The sequence below is a fragment of the Bos mutus genome, chromosome 12 (assembly GCF_027580195.1).
Source record: "Bos mutus isolate GX-2022 chromosome 12, NWIPB_WYAK_1.1, whole genome shotgun sequence".
Lineage (NCBI taxonomy): Eukaryota > Metazoa > Chordata > Mammalia > Artiodactyla > Bovidae > Bos > Bos mutus.
Genome location: NC_091628.1, coordinates 66,114,377 through 66,133,487, shown reverse-complemented (window position 1 = coordinate 66,133,487; position 19,111 = coordinate 66,114,377). Strand labels below are relative to the sequence as shown.

Sequence of the window (19,111 nt, the reverse complement as noted above, 5' to 3'; positions counted from 1 at the left end):
AGTTTGAGTTTCCTGAGCCATACAGCAAATTCCCATTGACTGTCTATTTTACACATGGTAATGTAAGTTTCCATGTTACTCTTTCCATGCATCTCACTCTCTCCTCCCCTCTCCCCATGTCCACCAGTCTATTCTCCATGCCTGTTTCTCCATTGCTGCCCTGTAAGTAAATTCTTAAGTACCATTTTTCTAGATTCTGTATATGTGTTAGAATATGATATTTATCTTTCTCTTTCTGACTTACTTCACTCTGTATAATAGGTTCTAGGTTCATCCACCTCATTAGAACTGACTCAAAGGCATTCCTTTTTATGGCTGAGTAATTCCATTGTGTATATGTACCACCACTTTATCCATTCATTTGTCGATGGACATAGCTGCTTCCATGTTCTAGCTATTGTAAATAGTGCTGCAAAGAACAATGGGATGCATGTGTTTTTTTCAATTTTGGTTTCCTCAGGGTATATGCCTAGGAGTGGGATTGCTGGGTTATATGGTGGTTTTATTCCTAGTTCTTTAAGGAATTTCCATACCGTCTTCCATAGTGGCTGAATCAATTTACATTCCCACCAACAGTGCAAGACTGTTCCCTTTTTCCCACACCCTCTCCAGCATTTATTGTTTGTAGACTTTTTGACGATGGCCATTCTGACCAGTGTGAGGTGATATCTCATTGTAGTTTTGATTCGCATTTCTCTAATAATGAGCAATGTTGAGCATCTTTTCATGTGTTTGTTAGCCATCTGTATGTCTTCTTTGGAGAAATGTAGGTTTATCTTTGAGTTAAAAATACTATCCCTCTGAAAACTTTTCCCAAACCATTGATTTCTCCAACAGTATTTCCTATTATACAACCCACTGACCAAATAATCGAGAGGAATGGGACAAATTGAAACTAGGGCTCTTGCAGCTCTAGAATCAAATGTATAATATAATGTAATGTTGTATATTAAATATATGTATATTCTGAACTAAATCATTCATTAATCACCATGAAAGCTCATTAGCTCTTGTAGAAAAATTGTTAATACACAAAAATATTCAATTCTGGTTTGAACAATGGGAAAAGAGAAAGTATAAGTCAAAGTAGGATTTAATTACTAGATCTAAGTGGCAGAAATCTTATTAACATGAATACTGCAAGAACTCAAAATACTATGCATGCCATGACTATTCTCAGTAAAGGCAAGAAAGATATATTTAAGAACACATTTCAACATCCAAGGAGCATAATGAGAAAAGAACACTAGCCATGTCAGCTGAATATTTTATTTAAATTTAATTATAGTTCCTACCTTCAGTAATTATTTTCTGTGAAATCAAAGATTTCTTATGAGATATTTGAATATAAACTATAAGTAATCATTCTACTATATCAGGAATGTAACTATAATGAGTATGATCACCCAGAAATAAAGTTTTTATTACATGAATTTATACTCACATTAATTATAGTATATGTTTATCATAGCAAATTGAATTTGCTAAATGACATTTTAAATGAAATCATCACTTTTGTGGTAACTAAACTACCTATCCTTATATGGAGTAGGCGTGTTTATAAATCAGAAAATTTAACACCCTATTTTTTGGCCGATTTCTCAATATAAAATACACTAAAACATTCAAATCCGAACACAGCACAGGCCTACATTCTATGATAATCACTAGCACTAGAAAATCAACTAATTTCCTGCCAATTACTTGGACCAACACTATGGTTTTAGAGAGAAAATAGGACTTTCTAAAACTCAAGAAATTACTTGAGAGCATGACCAGTTATAGGAAGCGAAGGAAAATAAACTCAAAGAAATTCTAGACAGTGGAAAAAAAAAGGTAAAAAAAAATTCACTCCTGAGCTTGAGAACAATGGACAGTATATAAATAAACAATGCCTCCAACAGACGTACATAAAAGTACCAGCTCTCTCTATCGCTCTCTCTCTCTCCCCACCCCGCTTTCTCACATACACTCAAAGAGACAACTGTAGGGAGGACATGAACACTGTGCTGTGTGCTAAGTTGCTTCAGCCACGTCCGACTCTGCAACTCCATGGACTGTAGCCCACCAGGCTCCTCTGTCCATGGGGATTCTCCAGGCAAGAATATTGGAGTGGGTGGCCATGCCCTCCTCCAGGGGATCTTTCTGACCCAGAGATCAAAGCCCACATCTATCATGTGTACTGCACTGGCAGGCAGGTTCTTTACCACCAGCAGCACCTGTGAAACCCATGTTGACACTGTGGTGAAATATATACAGATATCAACGAATCTTTGCCCAGGTATTCATATTTCACTAAATGTCCTCACTTTCTAAATAGTCATAAAATTAAACTAAAAAAAAAAAGATATTTGAGAAACAAGACAGATTGGCTAGACATTAAATAACACCTAATAGAAAAAGTGAGATTGTTCAGTAAGCCATAGACGGATACCAAAGACAAGAGACCTTTTAGAACACCACATAATGCTATCCACATTTCTAAAATGTCAGAAGAATTAAATTTTTCTTGGACAAACAAAAGAGAAGGAATTAATGGATCCTCTGACCTGTGGGGCAAAGTTAAATCTGAAGTAACGCATTAAAGAACAGGGGGGGAAAAAAAACAAAGATGAAAGTGGCTGCTAGGTTTTCATAGATCACCACACATAAAATACCTTTTTACTATGTCTTCTCCATTCCAGCATGGTAGTCCATCAGCAGCATCTAATTCATTAGCACAAAGCTGATCAGCCAGGCCCCCATAGAATGTCCTGTACAGTCGAAGGCTGTTGATAAATTCTCTGAATGGAAAAACAAAGAAAGCAGTTAAACCCCAAAGTTCATAAGAAATGCCAATATAAATGGCATAATGTTATGCATAATGTTTAGAAGGCAGCTCTTACAATTCTCTACTTATTTTTATATATTTAATACTTCTCTAATAAGAAACAAAAAATACATCTTTTAAAAAATGTATTCAAATTTATTCTCTTAAATAAAAGTTTTCACTGGGTATGAACTTTATATAAGTATTCAGTTCAGTTCAGTCACTCAGTCGTGTCTGACTCCTTGCAACTCCATGAATCGCAGCACGCCAGGCCTCCCTGTCCATCACCAACTCGCTGAGTTCACTGAGACTCACGTCCATCGAGTCAGTGATGCCATCCAGCCATCTCATCCTCTGTCATCCCCTTCTCCTCCTGCCCCCAATCCCTCCCAGCATCAGAGTCTTTTCCAATGAGTCAACTCTTCGTATGAGGTGGCCAAAGTACTGGAGTTGCAGCTTTAGCATCATTCCTTCCAAAGAAATCCCAGGGCTGATCTCCTTCAGAATGGACTGGTTGGATCTTCTTGCAGTCCAAGGGACTCTCAAGAGTCTTCTCCAACACCACAGTTCAAAAGCATCAATTCTTCGGCGCTCAGCCTTCTTCACAGTCCAACTCTCACATCCATACATGACCACTGGAAAAACCATAGCCTTGACTAGACGAACTTTTGTTGGCAAAGTAATATCTCTTTGAATATGAAAGTAATGTCTCTTTACTTTCAAAAGTAAAGCTTTTGAATATGCTATCTAGTTTGGTCATAACTTTCCTTTCAAGGAGTAAGCGTCTTTTAATTTCATGGCTGCAGTCACCATCTGCAGTGATTTTGGAGCCCCCAAAAATAAAGTCTGCCACTGTTTCCACTGTTTCCCCATCTATTTCCCATGAAATGATGGGACCAGATGCCATGATCTTCGTTTTCTGAATGCTGAGCTTTAAGCCAACTTTTTCACTCTCCTCTTTCACTTTCATCAAGAGGCTTTTCAGTTCCTCTTCACTTTCTGCCATAAGGGTGGTGTCATCTGCATATCTGAGGTTACTGATATTTCTCCCAGCAATCTTGATTGCAGCTTGTGCTTCTTCCAGTCCAGCATTTCTCATGGTGTACTCTGCATATAAGTTAAATAAGCAGGGTGACAATATACAGCCTTGACGTACTCCTTTTCCTATTTGGAACCAGTCTGTTGTTCCATCTCCAGTTCTAACTGTTGCTTCCTGACCTGCATATAGATTTCTCAAAAGGCACATCAGGTGGTCTGGTATTCCCATCTCTTTCAGAATTTTCCACAATTTATTGTGATCCACACAGTCAAAGGCTTTGGCATAGTCAATAAAGCAGAAATAGATGTTTTTCTGGAACTCTCCTTGCTTTTTCCATGATCCAGCAGATGTTGGCAATTTGATCTCTGGTTCCCCTGCCTTTTCTAAAACCAGCTTGAACATCAGGAAGTTCACGGTTCACATATTGCTGAAGCCTGCCTTGGAGAATTTTGAGCATTACTTTACTAGCGTGTGAGATGAGTGCAATTGTGCAGTAGTTTGAGCATTCTTTGGCATTGCCTTTCTTTGGGATTGGAATGAAAACTGACCTTTTCCAGTCCTGTGGCCAGTGCTGAGTTTTCAAATTTGCTGGCATATTGAGTGCAGCACTTTCACAGCATCATCTTTCAGGATTTGAAAGAGCTCCACTGGAATTCCATCACCTCCACTAGCTTTGTTCGTAGTGTGCTTTCTAAGGCCCACTTGACTTCACATTCCAGGATGTCTGGCTCTAGGTGTGTGATCACACTATCGTGATTATCTGGGTCGTGAGGATCTTTTTTGTACAGTTCTTCTGTGTATTCTTGTCACCTCTTAATATCTTCTGCTTCTGTTAGGTCCATACCATTTCTGTCCTTTATCGAGCCCATCTTTGTATGAAATGTTCCCTTGGTATCTCTAATTTTCTTGAAGAGATCTCTAGTCTTTCCCATTCTGTTGTTTTCCTCTATTTCTTTGCATTGATCACTGAAGAAGGCTTTCTTATCTCTTCTTGCTATTCTTTGGAACTCTGCATTCAGATGCTTATATCTTTCCTTTTCTCCTTTGCTTTTCGCTTCTCTTTTTTTCACAGCTATTTGTAAAGCCTCCCCAGACAGCCATTTTGCTTTTTTGCATTTCTTTTCCATGGGATGGCTTTGATCCCTGTCTCCTGTACAATGTCACAAACCTCATTCCATAGTTCATCAGGCACTCTATCTATCAGATCTAGGCCCTTAAATCTATTTCTCACTTCCACTGTATAATCATAAGGGATTTGATTTAGGTCATACCTGTATGGTCTAGTGGTTTTCCCTACTTTCTTCAATTTAAATCTGAATTTGGCAATAAGTAGTTCATGATCTGAGCCACAGTCAGCTCCCAGTCTTGATTGGCTGACTGTATAGAGCTTCTCCATCTTTGGCTGCAAAGAATATAATCAATCTGATTTCGGTGTTGACCATCTGGTGATGTCTATTGGTCCAAGAAATTGTGAATAGTACATACACACACACAGACACATGTCACTTTATTAGATTCCCTAAAGCCCTCACTAGCTACTGGTATTTAAACCAGTAGTTACCAGTAGTTAGTGGTACTAACTACTTTCTTTTCCATATAGAAATGTCAGAGGCTTACAACAAGCTGACTGACTGCTTACTGATTAAAAGTTTAGTAGGTTTGGGTAATTCTCCCATCTGCGTCTTCTCTTTGGTGTCTAAGAACATAAAGCGATACATCTTTACTAAATATGAGAGAACTCAGGTATGTGACACACTTCAGCAGCATGAAAATAAAACTGATTGGAGTGAGTAATGTATAATACATTTGCTAAGTTATTTTCCCCTCTCATACTGCTTCCCTTTTCAGTATAAATTGCGCAAAGAGGAAACTCAACAAAACAGAAGTTTTTCAATTTAGAAATCCAAGACTTTGGAGTTTTAAAGCCAAAGCTTTGAGGTCTGAAAACCTTGAGTTCTAGCATTTCAAAAGACCAAGTCTTAAAGACTTTAGTTTTGAACTTTTCTGTATACATAACGGTTCTGGGGGAAAAAGAAAACTCACTAGTCTGATCCAGATGAAATGTCCCCTGGACCAAAAGGCAGGGACAGGAGATGGAAATGTTGGAAGGGCAGTAAACTTCAGAAATCTGTAGGATGTGTGATTAAAATACTGCAATTATGAAACCGCATTCCCCATTGATACTTTTGAAAGAATTTCTTTGAAAGTGAAATTAAACAGCAGGGGTGGTTATAAATTATAGTTGGAATAATCAAATTTTTAAAAATTAAATCTAATTTTGAAAGCACTAAGCCTCAAGTTTCAACTTGTAATTTTCTCTCACTGGTATTTGAAGAACTAGTGATATAAAACTGCTGGAGTTGTAAAAAACCACCACTCTGTTGGAAGGATAAATACAACTTTCAAATATGTAAGATTTGCAATCAGAGAAAATCAGATGTTCCCATGGCAAGTGTCTGGTGAGTATTTAATCAAACTTTTGAGACCCTGGTTCAATTCCTGGGTCGGGAAGATCCGCAGTGACTTTGGAGCCCAAGAAAATAAAGTCTGACACTGTTTCCATTGTTTCCCCATCTATTTCCCATGAAGTGATGGGATCAGATGCCATGATCTTTGTTTTTTGAATGTTGAGTTTTAAGCCAGCTTTTTCACTCTCCTCTTTCACTTTTATCAAGAAGCTCTTTAATTCCTCTTCACTTTCTGCCTACCCACTCCAGTATTCTTGGGCTTCCCTTGTGGCTCAGCTGGTAAAGAATTCACCTGCATTGCAAGAGACCTGGGTTCAATCCCTAGGTTGGGAAGATCCCCTGAAGAAGAAAAAGGCTACCCACTCCAGTACTCTGGCCTGGAGAATTCCATGGACTGTATAATCATGGTGTTGCAGAGTCGGAGACAGCTGAGAGACTTTCACTTTCACTTTTCCTTAGCAAAGCTTGACCAGACAAGTAATAACAAAACGGTCACAGGAAGCACAAATTTATAAATAATTCTCAGTCAAAAGAAAAAAGATGGTCCATCTTCTCACTAACACAGTTAAATGATTATCTATATTTTATCGATTTCCTCTACTAGAAAATAAGTGTCTGCTTGATGGCTATGTTCCAGTAACTATAATGGATGAACAAACATCAATTCTCATGCTGCAGCTACTAAAATATAATTGATTAAATTGGTTCTTTCTTAGAGAGCAGGGTTTAATGAATGAGAAGATGTGTGACTCCATTCCTGATTTCTATCCAACATAAATGACCACCTGTTTGGAATCAAAGAATCCTCTGGAAATGAAGAGGCCTGGCACAAATGGCTGCAGATGTTGTTGCTATTCAGTTGCTTAGTCGTGTCTCCTTGTGACCCCATGGACTGTGGCATGCCAGGCTTCCCTGTCCTTCATTATCTCCTGGAGTTTGCTCAAACTCATGTCCATTGAGTCAGTGATGCCATCCTACAATCTCAACTTCTGTTGTCCCCTTCTCCTCTTGTCCTCAATCTTTCCCAGTATCAGGGCCTTTCCCCATGAGTTGGTAGATGTGGAGACTTTCAAATTGATCATGAATAGATATTTTTATGGTCCCTAAAACCCCAACTTTAATCTTGGTAAATGGTGTCTTTCTTCCATTTCTTCTTTCACACCCAATATATCGTAGTAGGGAAACTTTACATCTTTATTTTCCAGCCTCCTTTCCAATGCTTCTGCCATTGCCTTAGCTTAAGTCTTAATCTTTTCACTGGAATCACTGCACCTGGAGGACATACCTCCCATTTGTTCCTTAACAATCACCTCCCATCCTCCATAAGATTCATCTACAGAAATTCAAATCTGGTAGTCCACAGACTATGCCATTCATTTGCGTAAAGTCATCTATGCCTCTCTATTCTCTACAGCATGAAATCTAGTCTTCTTAGAAAGGTATATAAGACACTCTCTCAATTTCAGCAACCCAATCCACAGTTTAGGGTTCCACAAAAGTGCTTGTTATTCTCCAGACATACCTCTATGCCTTTGCCCTCATTCTCTCTGAAAGGATCATCTCTTAGAAGACTTCCACTCATTCCATAAACCATCACCTATCAACTATTTGTCACAAAATACTAAACACTATGGCATACCAAGCTCTGTGTTGGTGCCAGGGGTTCACAGCTAAACAAAATATCTCTGCCTTCTAAGAATATATATCCTGATAAAAATCCACAATAATAATACAGTGTTAGTATATTGTCATATTTGAGGACAGAGGAGGAATCAGGAATACAAAGATAACATTTCCATGTTTCATGCAAAAAAAGCAGCAGCAAACAACAAAGGTGAGGATGAGCAGGGGTGAAAAGGAAAGAGATCACTGTGTGTTCAGAGAGTCGTATGCAGCTGGTTTGGCTAGTGAGGACTGTGTTCATGGGAATACAGTTAAAGGGAGAAGGAGGCAAGATTATAGTTAGCCATCTTGATCATCATAAGATGTTTCAGTTTTATTAATAAGGCAGTGAGAGCCATTAAAAGTTTCCCAGCCAGCAAGTGAAAGCCATCACCATCATTGCAGTAATGTGGAAACAGATAGAAGTGCAGTGAGGTCACTTAGGGGCCTATGTTGTGCTATTGGTGTTCAGTTGCTAAGTCGTGTCTGACTATTTGAGAGCTCACGGACTATAGCACGCTAGGCTCCTCTGTCCTCTGCTATCTCTGGGAATTTGCTCAAATTCAAATCCATTGAGTTGATTCTATCCATATCATCCTCTGCCACCCCCTTCTCCTTTTGCCTTCAGTCTTTCCCAGCATCAAGGCCTATAACCAAGGGGACTATAACCAAGTTGAAACGGAGAAGTATGAGGATAGGGAAAAAAACAACACTGGCCAGTCAACATCAGAAAAACATTAGGAACCTAGAATTCACAGGTAAAGTAAAGATGTTAAGATAACGTTTAATTGTTTTCCATCAGGTGACTAATGAAAAGACTGTATTCTTTACTGAGGTAAGAAATAAAGGAAACATATGCAGGGATAAATTGGGAGATTTGGATTGACATTTCTACACTACTATAAATAAAATAGATAATAAGATCCTACTCTATAGCACAGGGAACTCTACTCAATACTCTGTAATGGCCTATATGAGAAAAGAATCTAAAAAAGAGTGGACGCATATATATGTTTAACTGATTCACTTCTATGTACAGCAGAAACTAACACAACATTGTAAATCAACCATTTTAAATGGTTTATTTTTAAATTTAAATTTTAAATTTAAAAAAGAAATAAAGGAAAGGAAACATCACCTTCCCAGTGTCCCCCACTATATTAATAGTTGCCCTTATTTTGCTCAAGATTTTCATCTTCCCATGGCACATATTACTTTCTATTTGAGCATATAACATGCTTATTTACAATGTTTTATTGTTTCTTATCTGTCTTCCGCACTCCAATAAAAAATTGAAGTAGGCAGGGGTTATTGGTTTGCTTTGTTCACCAATGTAGCAGTGGTAAAGGATATAGTACACTCAATAAGTAGTTACCAAATCAATGAATGAGTGAAAACTAATTAATAATTCATTCCATTCTTGACATATTCAGTTTAAGATTTTTTAAATCTTCAGAGAAAGTAATCAAGTAGAAGCCTACTTTACAAACTTAACATTTATAACATCATGTGGGGATCTGGCCAAAATGTAGATTTGGAGTCAACAGCTTGGGAGGGGCAAGTTCCAAGATTCCACATTTCAAAAGGCATTGGATGATGCCCATGTCAAGAACCATGAATACCATGGAAGGTTGCTGTTGGATATATGGGCCAAAATTGGTGGGCTGGACATGTGATGCCAGATTCACCATGTACAGAGGTGGTAACTGAAGTCATGAACATGAATAATCTCTCTCAGGCAAATAATACACAGTCAGAAGAAGCCAAAGGGACTCAAAAGTAGGAGCAACAGGAAAAAAAAACTTCAATGCTAAGAGTTATGAAAGCTAAAGAATGAGAAAATTTTAATTTAGAGATTCTCTTCAGTATAAAAAGACATTATGAAAAACAGATTAAAATACTAAAAATGTATTCTGTTTGTGGTGACCATAATTGTTTTAGACTGAATTGTGTCCATCCCCAAAATTCATATCTTGAAGCCCTAAACCCCAATATGACTGTATATAGAGACAGGGCCTTTAAAGCAGTAATTAAACTTACATAAGATACATAAGATGAGTGGGTCAATGGCATCCCACTCCACTACTCTTGCCTGGAAAATCCCATGGGCAGAGGAGCCTGGTAGGCTGCAGTCCATGGGGTCACAAAGAGTCGGACACGACTGAGCCAATTCACTTTCACTTTTCACTTTCATGTATTGCAGAAGGAAATGGCAACCCACTCCAGTGTTCTTGCCTGGAGAACCCCAGGGACGGGGGAGCCTCATGGGCTGCCGTTTATGGGGTCGCACAGAGTCAGACACGACTGAAGTGACTTAGCAGTAGCAACAAGATACATAAGATGAGTGGGTTTTAATCCACTGACCAGTGTTCTAATGAGAAAGAGACACTGCAGGTACATGAATTCAGAGGAAAGGCCATGGGAGGACACAGCACGAAGGTGGCAACTGCAAACTGAGGAGAAGTCTCAGAAGAAACCACACCTGCCAACACCTTGATCTTAGACTTCCAGCCTCCAGACCTGTCAGAAAATCCATTTCTGTCATTTAATCCGGCCAGCCTGTGCTATTTTGTTTTAGTTGTTTTAACACACGAATAAAATAATTAAAGCATTTGATAAAGAATAATAAACTTCAGATTTGCTGTATGATGAACCATAAAAAAAAAGATGAGAAACAGGAATTGAGGAGTCCCAAAAAAGGAAAATAGATTTTCCTTTGGATTCATGCTTATTTGAATATAAAAACGGTTTTAGTATATTTGTGTGTGAAAGGGGAAGAAGATAAAGTTATGTTGTCATTCATTTGTTCCAATTCTCTACCTTCTGGACACAAAGGTTCTTTGGGGGTAGCCTTGGCTATCTGACTTCTAGACATATACACAGAAGCGGTGTTTGTTCCCTCCAGGCTTAAGCTTTGTGGACCAATGTGGCTTTGCCAGTTTCTGTTCCCCTTTTCCCTGATGACAGGCAATGCTTCTGATGGCAGCTGCTCTGTCACTCTGGTGCTTAAAGCCAGAACAAACACTCTTAGGCATTGCTCCTGATGATCTGAAGTGGGCACATATGTATGTATGTGTGTGTGCTCAGTTGTGTCTGACTCTTTGAGACCCTATATACGATAGCCTGTCAGGCTCCTCTATCCATGGAATTCTCCGGGTAAGATTACTGAAGTGGGTTTCTACTTCCTCCTTCAGGGGATCTGACCCAGGGATCAAACCCATTTCTCCTGTATCGCCTGCATTTAGGGAACCCAAAGGTTTGGAACAAAAACAATTTTTTGCTTCTAAACCCAATGATGGGCTTCTCCCCATAATGGCCTGCCCTCCTATTTCATTCTCCCAAACATCCACCCATCCTTCAGGATCCAGCTAATCCTCATCTCCTCTCTAAATCCTGTCCTGACCAGACTGTGAAGCTTTTATTGGCCCAGTGTGTTTCTAATGCCACACTTGGCATCTGTTCTATACCCCTGGTTATCTGGTATTATAATTCCTCTGTCTGTCTGTCTGCCTCTCTGATTAAAGGGTGTGTTCTCTAAAGACAAGAGTCATGTCTACTTTATATCCCAAGGGTTTAGACTACAGTTTGGTACCCCACAGGCACCCAACAAATTCTTGTTAAATTGGCCCCAGATGCACTGTTAGTTTTTACCAACTTCCAGAATTAGAAGTTTCCATACTCAATACATTTTTAAAATATGATAATGATAGGGCTTCCCTGGTGGCTCATTGGTAAAGAATCTGCCTGCCAATGCAGGAGACATGGGTTCCCTGGTCTGGGAAGATCCCACACACTGTGGAACACCACAACTATTGAGCCTGTGCTCTAAAGCCCAGGAGCTGCAACTACTGAGCCCTCAAGCTGTGACTGTTGAAGCCCTCACACCCTGAGCCCATGCTCAGGAACAAGAGATGCCATTGCAGTGAGAACCTGAGCATTGCAACCAGAGAGTAGCCCCCACTCACCCAACTAGAGAAAAGCCCAGGCAACAACAGACCCAGCATAGTCAAATAAACAAACACATTTTTAAAAATGATAATGATAATTAAAAGTTCTTAGAGAGCATGGCTGACTTGGGAAAATTTGAATTAGGAGATCTGCTCCAAGATTGTGGAGAAAGATCAGAAGGACCTTTCTGATGTGTTATATTAGAAATTGGAAGAAATCCAGAGGGAAGGGCCACAAACTGTCCCAGATTCTTCCAAATAGGTTCAAGACAGAGTTTCCCTCTATATGTTGTTGTGTTAATCACTCAGTCGTGTCAGACTCTTTGGGACACCATGGACAGTAGCCCACCAGGCCCCTCTGTCCATAGGATTTCCCAGGCAAGAATACTTGAGTGGGGTGCCATTCCCTGCTCCAGGGCTCCCTCTATATACACATATACAAATATATATGTGATGCCAAAATTAACATATAGGGATACATTAATATTTAATCACACTGCTGTGTAAGCTACCCATAATAATTAATACATTATAGAGATGCCATATTATAAAGACAAGTGTTAGAAAAAGAGAGACCATTTGATCCAGTAGTATTCTGCCCGAAATGCACTTTATCGTCACCAAGGAAGCACAAACTGCACACCTCAACTTCTCCCTCAGACATTCAGATTTTGTGTTTGGGACAGGACCCTGGCATCTGGGTTTCTCTAAAAGCTTTCTACAGGATCCTAATGTGCAGTCTCTTACTTTTTAACTAAGGAAATTGAAAACCAAAGAAGTGAAAGGACTTGTGAGAAGTGATGAAATTAGTTATTTAAGTTAGTTATTTCAGTTCAGTTTAGTTCAGTCATTTAGTCATGTCTGACTGTTTGCAACCCTATGAACTGCAACATGCCAGGCCTCCCTGTCCATCACCAACTCCCAGAGTCCACCCAAACCCATTTCCATTGAGTTGGTGATGCCATCCAAACATCTCATCCTCTATCGTCCCCTTCTCCTCCTGCCCCCAATCCCTCCCAGCATCAGGGTCTCTTCCAATGAGTCAACTCTTTGCATCAGATGGCCAAAGTATTGGAGTTTCAGCTTCAACATCAGTCCTTCCAGTGAAAACCCAGGGCTGATCTCCTTCAGAATGGACTGGTTGGATCTCCTTGCAGTCCAAGGGACTCTCAAGAGTCTTCTCCAACACCACAGTTCAAAAGCATCAATTCTTTGGCGCTCAGCTTTCTTCACAGTACAACTCTCACATCCATAAATGACCACTGGAAAAAACATAGCCTTGAACTAGAAGGACTATTGTTGGCAAAGAAATGTCTCTGCTTTTTAATACTCTGTCTAGGTTGGTCATAACTTTCCTTCCAAGGGGTAAGCATCTTTTAATTTCATGGCTGCAATCACCATTTGCAGTGATTTCGGAGCCCAGAAAAATAAAGTCTGACACTATTTCCACTGTTTCCCCATCTATTTGCCATGAAGTGATGGGACCAGATGCCATGATCTTTATTTTCTGAATGTTGAGCTTTAAGCCAACTTTTTCACTCTCCTCTTTCACTTTCATCAAGAGGCTCTTTAGTTCCTCTTCACTTTCTGCCATAAGGGTGGTGTCATCTGCATATCTGAGGTTATTGATATTTCTCCTGGCAATCTTGATTCCAGCTTGTGTTTCTTCCAGTCCAGCGTTTCTCATGATGTACTCTGCATATAAGTTAAATAAGCAGGGTGACAATATACAGCCTTGACGAACTCCTTTTCCTATTTGGAACCAGTGTGTTGTTCCGTGTCGGGTTCTAACTGTTGCTTCCTGACCTGCATACAGATTTCTCTAGAGGCAGGTCAGGTGGTCTGGTATTCCCATCTCTTTCAGAATATTCCACAGTTTATTGTGATCCACACAGTCAAAGGCTTTGGCATAGTCAATAAAGCAGAAATAGATGTTTTTCTGGACCTCTTGCTTTTTTGATGATCCAGCAGATGTTGGCAATTTGATCTCTGGTTCCCCTGTCTTTTCTAAAACCAGCTTGAACATCAGGAAGTTCATGGTTCACGTATTGCTGAAGCCTGGCTTGGAGAAATTTAAGTATTACTTTACTAGCATGTTAGATGAGTGCAATTGTGCAGTAGTTTGAGCATTCTTTGGCATTGCCTTTCAATGGGATTGGAATGCAAACTGATCTTTTCCAGTCCTGTGGCCAGTGCTGAGTTTTCCAAATTTGCTGGCATATTGAGTGCAGCACTTTCACAGCATAATCTTTCAGGATTTGAAAGAGCTCAACTGGAATTCCATCTCCTCCACTAGCTTTGTTCGTAGTGATGCTTCCTAAGGCCCACTTGACTTCCCATTCCAGGATGTCTGGCTATAGGTGAATGATCACACCATCATGATTATCTGGGTCGTGAAGCTCTTTTTTATGCAGTTCTTCTGTGTATTCTTGCTACCTCTTCTTAATATCTTCTGCTTCTGTTAGGTCCATACCATTTCTGTCCTTTATTGAGTCAGGCATTTAGTCAACACAGACCTCAAGACTATTTTCATTAATTAATTAATAAAAATGTCATTACTTTGCAATGTAGGGCAGGTATGGGATGTTTGAGAAATCAAAGTTGAATGACTTTTTGTAGAGAAGAATATTTCCCTCTGTTTTTAAAATTTTACAGAAACCATCATTCTTTTTACAGAACACACTTTAGTTGTAGACTGGTAGACTAGAAAACAGATGCATCACTTTTTTCTGCCAAAATCTGGATTTAGAAAGCAACATGTTTACACAGGATTTATCTGTATCTCTTTACCAGTTTGAAATATATAGTAGGGGGTGAAGTAAATTCTGATCACTAACTAATGAACAGCTTTGCACACTGTGCTAGCACAGGAAAGAGCGAAAAAGCTGGAGCACAATTGTTCCTTCATAGCTTCCAGCCTTGTTTGCCCTGAGCTGACTGGAGGCAACAGAGGAACATGGGCCAGCACAGTTAGCACTTCCTTGCTTCCCATGCCCTGGAGGCCAATAGTGCCAGAAAGGTTTCCTGATCCATCACATGGGGAAAATAAATACGAAAGGAAATACAATTCACCCTGAAGTTGTCATGTCTAGTTTGGTTGACACAGGAGTGTCCAGATACTACCCTAAAACTAAGTGACACTTCTGATTGTCTTTACCATCATCATTCAACTTAAATCATTTCTGAGCCACAAGTGAAGTCCAAGAATACTGGAGTGGGTAGCTTTTCCCTTCTCCAGAGGATCTTTCTGACCCAGGAATCAAACTGGGGTCTCCTGAATTGCAGGTGAACTCTTTACCAACTGAGCTATCAGGGAAGCCCTTAATGACAAAAGTAACGTATATTTTGGTGAGCCGTAAAATAACTAAAAGGCACATGAAGAATAAATTCATATCTGTCCCTCTGCAGTATTTCCATCATGCCTCCTAAGGTAAGTAATGACAACAGCCCAGGGTGCTTTCTTCAGCTTCCTCTGTGTACACCCTAACACATAACAAAAAACAGACATATCAAGATAGAGACGGTTTAGTTTTATAAAACTAGGACCAACCTATACACATAAATGCAACTGACTTTTCTTGCTTGACAATATTTCATGAACTCTTTTCAGGTTATTAAGTCTAGATCTTACTTATTTTTATACAGCTATATACTATTCCAATCTCTGGATACAACAATGCTGGTATAATTTATCAAAATATCCCACTAAGGCAATTTTTACTTCTTAATTTATAAGACTGACATGTTCCTCATATGTAGTATTTGAAGAGTGATAACCACATGTTTTAAACTTTGCTGATATTTCAGGGAGCTGTTTTCACTTAAGCATATGGCTCCAATCTACATTTGATTTTGCATTTTGTTTCATGAGACATTGCTGGAAACAGAGCTATGTTCAAAAGGCATACCTCTAATCTTAGGTCTTCATCTAGTGGGCATTTGTTTCCACTTTAAAACGTTTATCAACTGTCTCATGGAGCACTTCCTCACCCTTTTTCCCTTGAACACAATATAAAAGAGACTATTTCTTATTTTAAGCAAAGCTAATTATCTGAAAAAGTGTTGGAGAAGAATCTGATTTTCGAGTGGAACTTTTGTCTGCAGAATGTTTCAGAACACACATTTCTGTAGTTAATGACACATATCGATTTTTTTAGCCTTCACATCAGTCCACATGTTAATACAGAACCCAAATTAAAAGCAGTACCTTGCACACGGTTTGAAAATATCTGTAGAACAAAGGTCAAATGTGCAGTTTGCTAGTTAATGGCCTGAGGCAAAGTTAAGGTTAATGTGGTACTAATGAACAGTCTCAGACCTGTGGACGGGTCTGACCACGGTTGTCAAACAGGAGATATTTAAAGTGTCAGTCTCCTGTCCTGCAGAGGAAATACATAATCACATGTTTCTAGATAAGGACTATTTTCTCTAGCAATTCTGTATTTCATCATTTGACTTAATTCTCAACAAAGTCATTCTATTTGACAAAATATTTGCATAGATCTTGAGAAGAGATTTCTAAGGATTTCTTTAGATTTCTGTTCTATGGCAATAAGGGTTATCATTGTAAAGACTTGAAAATAATTAAATACATGCAGGAAGACTGGCTATCAGGATACTGAAGTCAAGTTTGTTGCCCCTTTTTACACAGGCTTCATTCATGATGCCGGCAGAGGTGTGGGAAGAGGGTGAGTGTAACACAAAGAAACAAAGCAATAAATGGCACCAGCACATTTTATCACAAATGGAAATATTTCAAGCACATTGTACTCATATTTGATTTTAAAAGAAAATACTGTCTTTTCTAAAATAGTAACTCATAAAGTCTGCTCTCTGAACCACACCTGAACACGCTGCTCATGAAGGAAGCTGAGACCTCAGAACTGGCACCATTCTCCAAGAGGAGAGTCTCTTCTTCTGACTAAAAATGATTCCAGGTTTCTCCCTCCTGATACGAAATCTTGTTCATGAGACGGGATTTCCCTACCTTCTCAAAAAGGCTGAAGGGGTTGAAGTAGGTGGGTAGGCTGGGGGGCACCAGAGAAAATGATGGGAAAGAACACTGGAAACACCCAACACACCAACATCCTCCCATCTTCTCTGCAGAGGATTCTTTTCTGACAAGTGCTGCATGTTTAAGGCTCCCTGGTGATGGTTTTATACCAGCCCTGAGCTGGACAATGATAGCCACCTATACAATTGATATGGACATGTCTGTTCTTTTTCAATATTCCTCAAATCCAACATGTTACCATTTAATGTCCCAGTAAAAAGTATCCTTTCTGAAAGCATCCTCCTGTAAAAAGAGTGATTTAAACCTGATGTCAAAACTAGGTTTGCAAAACAAGCTCTCATCTCATTTCCCCATGTCATAAAAATGTACCTCAGAAAGCACTGACTCCGTTCTCCATTAAAAAAGAACTTTAAACAAAGACCTTAACTCATTTGTAAAAATAAACACGGGGCCAAACATTCAATATTTATACAAATTGGATAATATAAAACTGAGCATCTGTCCCAAAGGAGATATAATATAAGTTCTCCTATCTCATAACTTTGTGTTCATTTTAATAAAAATATGCCATCATTTACTCACTTAACTAGTTGAAAGAAGCATGCTATTAATTTCACAATAGAAAAATAAAGTCTAGGACTTGACTGAGTCAAGACCAATCAGAAGGTTTAGCCAAACAGAATATTTACAAATCTAATGACTCTAATATAGGTCATTTATACAAAAAAACATTATAACTGCATTTTGAGATTCAGGATTTTACGTCGAAACTTGAATCTTACTTTCTTTTCTAGTAAGATGTTTCCTGTGCTTGCTGACATTTTAACAATAAACTCCAAAACCTAGGGGCCAAAAAAAGAAAAAAACATTCTGGACAATATTTTCCTCTCTCAGCCTCAGAATATTAATGAACTACTTTCACTTTAATAGTCTGCCAATAATTTGGCTTCTTCCTATTTCCTTTTCTTTCCTTTTTATTTAATGACTTAAATCAGATATCTCTGGTTACCTCCATCCACAAATTTGTCTGAGAGTTAATATATGCCTTGTACAAATTATTCTCACTTGCATTTTTACTAACTGTATACCTCTCAGTGCAAATATTTGTGGTTCCTGGATTCTTATATAAAGATGGGCTTTAAGATCAGGAAATCTATAGTTAACAAGGCTCAAAGAAAATAAATTATTTTAGTCTTCAATTTTATTCCTACTATTCTAGTAATTCTCATTTTGGAAAAAATTAATTTTGAATATCACATGTAACCCAGATATTATTGTATTTCCAACTTCTGAAAGGTGGCACAGAATACTGAATAATGTATAATCACATTTACCCAATTATGACATCTGAAATACTGTGCATATGATCAGAATCAAAGTAATACATCCTTCCATTATGATTATTCATATATATCTTTGTTTATATTTAGCTTATATTGCAAAATGTAGGCAAAACAAATACAACAAAATATTATAAATCCTTTGGATTCACTCAATTTGTAGGTCGCCAAAGTTGCAGTGTTCCATGTCTAACAAGATTCTTACTGAAGGACAGTCAAACTAACATAGCCAAAAGAATGTCTTAAACTCTTCATCTTCAAAAGTCATCAACCAGAATAAATAATATTATTTGGAAGAAAATTTGATCTGCAAGTCTGTAAGTCTATGAATATAGGCTTAAACAGAAAGCATCATCCCAGAACTACCTTCAAGCTTTCATCAGTTGCACCTTTAAACAAAATATGATTCTGGAGACCATGGTGTTTCTGGAAATGGTTGAGATAAATGTGTATCTTGGGATGAAGATGAGAAAAATTGAAAAAAAGCAAAGTTTCCATTAAGTGATAAAATTCACTCTAGAAATATGTTTCTTCTATTTTGAGCACTACTACGTAAAAATTGGTAGCTTTATTAATTCCATTCAACATGCAACTGAATAAAAATAAGAATATCTCTTGGGTCTACCTACTCCCCATTTTTCCCTCTTATCTGTATGCATGATTTGGACACTTTAAATGCTGATGATAGATTTAAACTGATAGAATATTGTTTGCAATGCAAAACCAAGAGAAAGAAAGAAAGCTCAGTACTCTGGCTGTAGATGGAGTACTCACAAGACTTCTAAGAACAACTAATTTTGCTACTTTAGTAAAAGAAAGAAGCATCGCATTA

The 19,111-nt window shown here is 38.5% G+C and overlaps 1 protein-coding gene across 4 annotated transcripts in view; it reads right to left on the bottom strand.

The window, feature by feature from the left end:
• GPC5 (glypican 5) overlaps positions 1-19,111 on the bottom strand; it is a 1,591,779-nt gene that overhangs the window by 1,184,207 nt on the left and 388,461 nt on the right. For all 4 annotated transcript variants that reach the window (XM_070380655.1, XM_070380656.1, XM_070380657.1 and 1 more), the window contains exon 5: positions 2,658-2,783. In XM_070380655.1, coding sequence (XP_070236756.1) covers positions 2,658-2,783 — 126 coding nt within the window. The remainder of the gene's footprint in view (positions 1-2,657; positions 2,784-19,111) is intronic.